The sequence below is a fragment of the Thamnophis sirtalis genome, unplaced genomic scaffold (assembly GCF_051295495.1).
Source record: "Thamnophis sirtalis isolate CommonGarterSnake01/CBP01778 unplaced genomic scaffold, rThaSir2_p1.2 scaffold_4, whole genome shotgun sequence".
Lineage (NCBI taxonomy): Eukaryota > Metazoa > Chordata > Lepidosauria > Squamata > Natricidae > Thamnophis > Thamnophis sirtalis.
The window spans coordinates 127,587,752-127,597,558 of NW_028261384.1; the positions used below are offsets into that span (position 1 = coordinate 127,587,752).

Sequence of the window (9,807 nt, forward strand, 5' to 3'; positions counted from 1 at the left end):
TACTTCTCCAGACACAATCTGCTTTCATTTAGTCACAAAAATTGTAGAATAAAAAATTTCCTTTTCACTCTTATGGGTATTATGTGTCTTCCTCAATCTCAGGATCTCTACCAGAGACCTGGAGTTTGAGGATTCTTCACAGTATCTGAGATGTTCCTAGCACTGCACTTTTCTGGATGGAGAGCTTGATGCCATTCCTGGGATCTGTTGGAGCCACACTCCATTTCATTCTAGATTGCGGAGGGTTGGAACAATACTCCAATATATTTAAATGAAAAAAAAAAGTGTTCCATATTATTATTATTATTCTGGAATTTGCTTTATACTTTCATTGTAAATCCCTTATATTTCCAGGAGAATCACTGTTCAGTAATCATTTTTAGGTAGAAAATTATTGTTCTTAATGAAGGACCTCACATATATTCAAAAATTGCCTCTATGCTGTTCTATATTTCTATGTTTCCCGTTACATATCCTTTGTCACTGAAATCTATCAATCATCAATCCTATTATCTATCTATCTATCTATCTATCTATCTATCTATCTATCTATCTATCTATCTATCTATCTATCTATCTATCTACCTACCTACCTACCTACCTACCTACCTACCTACCTACCTACCTACCTACCTACCTACCTATCATATATATATATATATATATATATATATATATATATATATATATATGTATGTATGTATGTATGTATGTATGTATGTATGTATGTATGTATGTATGTATGTATGTGTCTATGTCTATGTCTATGTCTATGTCTATGTCTATGTCTATGTCTATGTCTATCTCTATCTCTATCTCTATCTCTATCTCTATCTCTATCTCTATCTCTATCTATCTATCTATCTATCTATCTATCTATCTATCTATCTATCTATCTATCTACCTACCTACCTACCTACCTACCTACCTACCTACCTACCTACCTACCTACCTATCATATATATATATATATATATATATATATATATATGTATGTATGTATGTATGTATGTATGTATGTATGTATGTATGTATGTATGTAGGTATGTAGGTATGTATGTCTATGTCTATGTCTATGTCTATGTCTATGTCTATCTCTATCTCTATCTCTATCTCTATCTCTATCTCTATCTCTATCTCTATCTATCTATCTATCTATCTATCTATCTATCTATCTATCTATCTATCTATCTATCTATCTCTATATATCTATATATCTATATATCTATATATCTATATATCTATATATCTATATATCTATATATCTATATATCTATATATCTATATATCTATATATCTATATATCTATATATCTATATATCTATATATCTATATATCTATATATCTATATATCTATATATCTATATATCTATATATCTATATCTATATCTATATCTATCTATCTATCTATCTATCTATCTATCTATCTATCTATCTATCTATCTATCTATCTATCTATCTATCTATCTATCTATCTATATATATATATATATATATATGCATCTATTGTCATAAGAAAATTCCAACAGGAAACAAAGGCAACAGCACAAGGAATAATTCTTACTTTGAGATCAGAGGTTTATTGTTTCTAATAATTTAGAACATAAGAAATAAAAAGATATAGAAGATATAGCAGTAATACACTTGCATAACAAACCATTGCAATGGGGTTCAATGACAAATAGCAAGTCCTACAAGAACTGCTATAAATCAAAGGACTCCAAGCTGATCTCAAACCTTATACTTTATACTTTTCTTCTAACCACATACATGCTTCACAACTTCACTAGCTGTTACTTTCCGTAAACACCTATGTACATTACTTTCAGTTCCTCATTTCCAACAGTTTCATTCTTCCTGTTTTAAACATATCCATAAAAGTGCATAATTTGCAAAACCATGTTTCACAGTTAGCAATGGCTCAGCAGGATTACATATATTTCTGGTAAATTTTGAAATCATCCTACCTGAAATCTTTGGTTCATACCTGTTTCTTCTAGTACCTGCTATCATCCATAGTACTTATTGAATCTAATAGATCAATAGGCTATATTTCTTGAGTCTCATACTATTGTTGGGCTGGCTGCTGAAGCAAGGTCATGGCACACATTTGAAACTAAATCAGGAAGACTGTAATTGTGGGTTCTGTCTGGCAAGAACAAAGAATGATTATCAACAGGAAATATGCAGGTGTAAAGCTTGTAAAAATTATGGATAGTTAGGAAGTTGATAAAAGTAACAAGAATTAGACAATTTGCAGATGTCAGCTAAAAATTAGGAATAGAGATGGCCGAAAGCAAATGAAATGTGTATTAGATAATTCCTGGGGCATTCATTAGCCAAGATTTAGGAATAGGGACTGATAGAGACCAATGGAACAAATTATAGAATTATTAGTAAAATGTTTATTAGATCATATTTCTTATTATATGACATTGTCCCGCCTTCTCCTTGAGTGAAAATGTATAAAGCTTTAATCCTTTGTTCTTGGTTCTTGGCCCTTTGACCAGGAACCCGCTTTTTCTTGGAGTACTCCAATAAAAAACAGGTCAGAAAACTTGCACCTCATGTCCGGCATCCATCATTGGCTTTGGCACTAGGCTCAGACTCGAATTGGGGACAACACTATCTATATTTCATCCATATGTCTGCCATCTATCCAGCTATCCAGCTTTCTAGCTATCAAACTAGCTATCCAGCAAACTGTCTGGAGCCTGGTTGTCTGACTGCCTGACCAGCTATTCAATATTTACCTCTAAAGTATATAATGCTAGCATATTGTGAATACAGTGTAACTCTATATATCAGTATTGTATAGTTTTATTTAAAAAGTACTGTACCTTTATCATAGTCAACTAATTTACAGCTATTTTATACAGCATTTTATTATTTTCATTTTAGTATATTCAGTATTTAGTAATCTACACTATTGTACTTTCTTTTCTCTATTTTTAGAAAATGTTTACAGAGTTTAATTTAATTCTGGGTAACTTTCTATAAACATTGTAGAAAATACTTTTAGGACAGTATAATCAAGATTTCAGGTTAAGTAAACTAAAAAGAACAGCCCCCAAATTATTAATCTGAGCATCAAACAAATGTAAGTGAGAAAATGCAGTTTCCAGTTTCTCTGATTCAGAATATTAGGTAAATACGGACAATCATTTTTAATTCCAATGCATATTTTTTCATCTTTGGCTGATATATGGAACTTTGTTCAATTACCATGGAATGGATTATCTGAACTTTAAAGAATCTCTCAAAATCAGTGCCTCATGAGATTCACCTCAAAATTCCAGTTCCATGTTGGAGAAAGACAAAATAGGATTGCTTAAATAATTCTCTTTATTAGATGTTGCCTTTTATTCAAATCAGGCCTCACAATGATGATGTAGCATTTGGGGCAAAAGATAAAAGCCAGAAGCCCAGCACTAGAGGCCAAGAGGGAGAAGATTTCCACAGCCACTGTGTATTTCCCTTTGGTACTCACATAGGCAGGGATAAAGGACAACCAGACACTGCAAAAAAGAAGCATGCTGAAGGTAATAGACTTGGTTTCCTGGAAAGTGTCAGGTAGCTTCCTAGATAAGAAAGCTACAATAAAACTGACCATAGCCAGGAAGCCCATAAAAGAAAAGACACTATAAAACATAGCAACTGAACCTTCATTGCATTCCACAACAATTTCAAAAACAAAGGACTGCATATCAACATCTACGAAAGGGGGTGAGGTGGCGAGCCACACAGTACAAAGAAGGGTTTGAATGAGAGAGCAGGAGAGAACAATGGAAAGAGCCAGTCTTTTCCCAACCCATGTCCTCATCTTTGACCCTGGCTTGGTGGCCATAAAAGCAAGAACCACAGTGATGGTTTTGGCCAATATACAAGAAACAGCCACTGAGAAGATGATCCCGAAAGCAGTCTGTCTAAGGAGACAGGTCACCGCCATGGGTCTGCCAATGAAAAGCAGAGAACAAAGGAAGGAGAGGAGGAGGGAGATGAGTAGGGTGTAGGAGAGGCTGCGGTTGTTGGCCTTAATGATAGGGGTGTTGTTGTACTTCAGGAATACTCCCAGTATAGAAATTGTAGTAAAAGAAAGAATAATGGCCACTGCCATCAAGCTGCTTCCTAAGGTTTCTTCATAAGAGAGATAAGTTATGTATTTGAGATGGCAGAAATTCTGTTTATTGCTGGGATACTGATCTTCTGGGCACTGGAAGCATTGGTCCATATCTGAAAAGCAAATATAAATTTAAAGTAAAGAAATGATTGATTGGCCACCAGTCTCAGAGTAAAGATCTAAAACACATATGTTGTATATGTGAACTAAAACAAATTCATATTTGGGAAATAGTATTAGTTGTGAACAAATGTAAATAATAACAATGACAAGAATAATAATATGTATATGTCTGTGGGTGTGTGTTTGTGTTTGTATGTTTCTGTGCATGTATAATTATGTATGTATGTATGTGTGTGTGTGTGTGTATGTGTGTATGTATGTATGTATGTATGTATGTATGTATGTATGTATGTAGAAATAATAGAAAATGACAGTTTTACATGGAATAGCTTATATCCTGTGACAATACCTGTAACACCATCAAGGATCCATATCTAGATATTTGATAGATAAACAAAATGTCAAATCCAGTCTGAATGTCTGGCTGACTCAGTGCTTAACCTTAGTAAGAGCTTACTTACATCATGGGGATTTCATCCATAATCCACTAAAGTATGGATGAAAATAATTAACCAAGAGCCATTTTATTTGTTTTTGTAACTTTTTTTTAAAGCATAAATATCTCAAAAGTATTTATGATCCTACAACGTTAAACTATTTGCATTGAATTGAACTAAAGGTAAGAAGGACTTCAAAAATGCCTTAATGCAGGTTGTATTCAACTTTCCCTTCATCACTATTTTCACATTCACCTGATACTAAATCATTGTGGAAAAATACACATGGTTAGGAAATTGAGTGTGATAAGTGACGGAAGACATCCAGTATCTTTCATAGTTTCTCTTACCTGTCTGATTTGTGATCTCTCCCTGTGGGCATGGGATGCAATCATAGCAGCAAAATGGTTTTCCTTTTCTTGAGGTCTTTCTGTAACCTGAAGAGCAATTATCATTACACAAGGAGAGAGGTGATGCCTGCCCATTAAGGAAATAAAAATAGGTTAATATATTTGGAAATTATATTCATAGATTGTCATTACAGCATTTTGAGATTGTGGTGCTAAATAGCATTTTTCTAACCTTTCTGACTTAAATAAAACAGAATTTGGAAACCTAAATAATTCCAAGCCAATAACTCATACAACTAATGTCATCAGATTAAAAGAAGGCAAACTCCTTAGTTTATATATCAACTAGATGTTTCAGCTGTTGCAGTCAGTGTTTCTTGTAGTTCCCCTACATTATGAACATGATGACACATATTTTATTATTGCAAAGTTAACCTGTGGATGTCACCAGAGCTGAAGTTACCCTTCAAAAGTGTACGGATTGGGTTCCACTGTACAACTTGTTACCTGGCCGACAAATTGTAAGCCAAATATCACATGGATATTAAACCTATCCATACAAGGACTCAGTGTCAGGTTTCAATTAATGTACCCATTGTAAACATGACTCCGAGGCAATCCATTTCCTCAAATAACAGATTTATTTAGATATATCATCTTGGTACAAACTGGTAGAAAGCCAGAACTGAAGGTTCCTGCGCTTTCCACACCATTAAAAGCAAAACTTTCTTGTTATCTCAAAACAATCAATCACATGGTCCAATCAGGATGCCAGCTAGTTTCTTGGTGACTTCTCTCCTTCTCCTCTGGCCAGCTGGCCATTGGAACATCTCTGACTCATTCCAATTTTTTTGGAGTATTAGATGCTCCAAAGTATAAGGCCCATATAGCTTTTGGGGAGGAAAACAAGGGGGGGATCTGCTTCTACCTCCCAGCAATTTACCTCCTTGCAGCAAACAGAAAACAGTACAGACGATATATACTGTTTGTAGTGTTACATTTCAGACTATACTTGTACAGATGCTGTTAAAATTGATGTGGCATTCTGGAAGTATATGTTATTCTCTGCTATTTAAAAGAAGATACAATAGCACTGTGCCTCTTAAAATCAAGCATTTTTATTCTATAAAGCTTCTTCATTTTGTTGTCTAGAACAGTCTTTAAAAATAAGTCTAATAATTTGAACATTCTATAGGCATATATAGTTACTGACTTACTTCCTTGCAGCAAACAGCAACCACCTATTTCACTTTAGCCTGATTAGCACAAGAAAAAAAAATCTGCCTCTGCCTCCCAGCAATTTGCCTCCTTGCAGCAAACAGCCCATTTCAATTTCAATTTCAGTTTCAGATGGGCCTCCCAATGATCAGCTGTTTCAGGCTGCAGGAATTGCCATAGCTTATTGCCCCTCTGCAAGCCCCATTTTCCCCATTTGCTGCAAGGAGGTAAATTGCTGGGAGGCAGAGGCCAAAGGGTGGGGGCAGTGAGTGCGGGACTACATTTGGTGTATAAGACACACCCAAATTTTCACCCTCTTTTAGGAGGGAAAAAGTGCTTCTTATACTCTGAAAAATATGGCCTGACACTCAGATTCATCAACAGTTCCTAGGATTGAAACAAAACAAGGTAAAATAGAATACAGCTAGTTCTCGACTTACGACCACAATTGAACCCAAAATTTATGTTTTTAGGCAAGACAGTTAAGTGAATTTTGCCCCATTTTATGACATTTCTTGCCACAGTTGTTAAATGAATTGTTGCAATTGAGTCAAGTGCTCAAGAACTTTGATCATATGATTATAGTGATGCTGCAATGGTTGTGTGAAAAACAGTCATAAATCACTTTTTGGTGCTGTTGTAACTTTGAACAGTTCACTAAGTGAACTGTTGTAAATCAAGGACTACCTGCAGACATTTTATCAGTACAATCACTTGAATTCGGTTTGCTTATTTGTATGTGAACCTCCTTGTAATATTTGGCAAAGTAATAAATCAAACTGGACATGACAGGGATTCTACCTGATTGAACCAGGTGGGCCAGACAATGTCATCCTTTCTCATGGTCAGCAGGTGATGTGAAAGTGAGTCTGGATCAATGGTTCCCACCTTAACTCTAAGGAAGGATTGGTTTGGGAAAGTGACCCAGTTTATGATATCAAATCCACCTCTGAATTCACCATTATCATCAAAGGAAATCTTATTTCCAGCACTGTTATTAAATGAAACATTTCTCAGAAAATGATGAAGCTAAACAGGAATGAGAAAAAAATTAGAAAACAATAAAACCGTGGTGAATTCAAGCAAAGAAAAAAATACTATTAGTATCATTATATTGAGAAGAGGTTGAGCAATGGTTAGAGTGCAGTACTGGCTGCAGTTCAGCAGTTGAAATTTCACCAGGCTCAAGGTTGACTCAGCCTTCCATCTTTCCCAGGTGGATAAAATGAGGACCCAGATTGTCGGGGGCAAGATGCTGACACTGTAAATCGCTTCGAGAGGGCTGTAAAGCACTGTGAAGTGGCATATAAGTCTAAGTGCTACTGCTATTTTGGTGGAAGTAGAATTTTAAGCTTCTTATAATTCTACAAAATGATCAATAATGTTTTGCAAGCTTAATCTCTGAGTAGGATTCTCACAATTTCTAAAACATATATTTACATGTTTTACATAACATACTTGTGCAAATCTAAAATGCCCAAATTAATATATAGGAAGTATTCAAACAAGTAGGTGTCTACATAATGATGTTTACAATTGCTAGATTTACAGTAGTATTTTTTAAATAGAAAGATCTTTTGAAAAATCTCAATTGTAACAGTTGAGAGTCAAAATGCCCTTGGTATCACTTTCCTCCTTTTCCTCTTTCTTTTCAAAGCATATAATAACAATATGAATCTATTTTTAAATAAATAAGAATGAGCAAAAATGATTTATGAGAATTAATGTTGATATTGGTACAGATTTGTGATTCTTTTGTAAAGCAATTTTTATATACAGTGCTCCATGTGCTTTCAGCATTTAGTCATGCTGGCCACATGACCACAGAGAAATCTTTAGACAGCGCTGGCTCCCTGCTTTGAAATGGAGATGAACACCACCTCTAGAGCTGGAAATGGCTAGCATGCATGTGCGAGGGAGTTCTTTGGAATAAGAACTCCAAAACTAAAATTCAAATATACAGAAATTAGAGTCATGGATTCTCAATGATGTGTTTGCTACAAACACATTTTTGAACAAAAAAAATATTTCTGATAGGAAATTATTTATTTCCCCAATGTATTTGGCAAACTTCATACTCAGAAACTCATAGATCTAGTTGATGATTTTTATAATGAGATACTTTTTTGAAAATATTTAGATCAAAGGATCAGTATGAACATGGCACAATATGCATTACTCTACACAATCTCTTCTTTGGTGAAATATACTGCAAAACCAGAACCAGATAAAGATCTGAAATGAATGTTACACATTCTTGTGAAGATAATGGAGAAAGCCAAACAAGGAAGTTGTAATGTAAAAAGAAGAAATAATTCATTTCCAGATTTGGAACATGTTTTATGCAATCTGCATTGTAATGAATGAGATTTGGGGCTTAAAATAATTGTAGAAATGAAATGCTAACTCAAGATGTACAGAAGACCAAGCACTGGGCACCTCATCTAAACTTTTTGCATTGCAGGTAAGCTTTAGCTACAGATTTCAATGTATTCACTCAACTGGAAGAAGCCATTGGCTCTTGATATAATAGAAAGGTGACACACTCAGGACACAGACAACAGGATTCAGTTAAACAAAACAGGTTTACATTCTTACTTTGCATCAAAAGATATGGTAATGTCTTGCACAATTCTGATAAAGAGATTTACCTTCCATGGCTGTTGTTTAAGTAGTTTCCAGGTCAGCCCTGATCTTTGCTGGTCTATGGATGAATGCAGGGCATGCAAAGCATGTGCAACAGCATAAACAGCATTGTAGACACAGTAATTGTGGGCAGTCATCCTTGCTTCAAAAACAATCATGGGAAGAGCCTCCAGCTTCTCCGCTCCAGTGCAGATATTCTGGTCCTTTGTCTCAGTGGAAGAGTTTGGAATCACACAATCAAATAACTGCTGCCAGATTTCTTTCAAGAAGCCATCTTCTTTTTGCAAAAGAGCATTCCTCATCTGAATGAATCTCTGGAATCCAGACACTTCCTTAGATTGGACTGCCAAGGAAAGTGAGCCATGAAGGAAATCAATGCTCCAGTTTCTTTGAAACAGGGCTGATGTAAAGTCCACATCTGCTGCCATGATCCAGACTTTTGCTTTCTCTGACAAATGATGAAATGCTGAAACTTCAAGTAGAATCCACAAATATATGATCCCTTGATATTCTCCATGAAAGATAATTGTATTCGCTGTGCTTTTCCATGCAAGATTTATATTTGGAATTGCTGATAACGCAACAGCTTGAGCTTCACTTAAACCCTTGTTTGTTAACTCCCTAATAAAATCAAAGCAGACCCCATACTGTGAAAACAAGGGTAATATTTTCCAAAGGAATGTTTCAGTTTGACTCCCAATACCAACATAAAACACTCCTATCCATGTCCATTTGAAATGTAACAACAGTTGGAGAATTCCATGATACTGATAATCCACATTTGGGAACATCCAATGGAAGGAAACTGCTTGATTTGGTCCACTTGTCTCTGGAGCAGAAGTATATGCAAGCTAAGAAAAGGAAATTGTGAAAGAAGAAAAAGAAGCTAGGAGAAAGATTCATTTGAGAAAGA

The 9,807-nt window shown here is 35.0% G+C and overlaps 1 protein-coding gene across 1 annotated transcript; it reads right to left on the reverse strand.

Moving 5' to 3' along the window:
• Nucleotides 1-3,331: 3,331 nt before the first annotated feature.
• LOC148046472 (vomeronasal type-2 receptor 26-like) lies at nucleotides 3,332-9,322 on the reverse strand. Its single transcript, XM_087714766.1, has 3 exons — nucleotides 8,900-9,322; nucleotides 5,031-5,157; nucleotides 3,332-4,233 (listed from the first exon to the last, which is right to left on the reverse strand). The coding sequence occupies exons 1-3, from the start codon at nucleotides 9,320-9,322 to the stop codon at nucleotides 3,332-3,334; spliced, it is 1,452 nt and encodes a 483-aa protein (XP_087570892.1).
• Nucleotides 9,323-9,807: the final 485 nt, after the last annotated feature.

Excerpts from the sequence above, each read along its gene's own strand:
- LOC148046472 (XM_087714766.1), bottom strand. The coding sequence starts at position 9,322 with ATGGCAGCAGATGTGGACTTTACATCAGCCCTGTTTCAAAGAAACTGG. Across the intron at positions 5,158-8,899 it reads TTAAACAACAGCCATGGAAG|GCATCACCTCTCTCCTTGTG; the intron begins GTAAATCTCTTT and ends CTTAATGGGCAG. Across the intron at positions 4,234-5,030 it reads AGAGATCACAAATCAGACAG|ATATGGACCAATGCTTCCAG; the intron begins GTAAGAGAAACT and ends TTTGCTTTTCAG.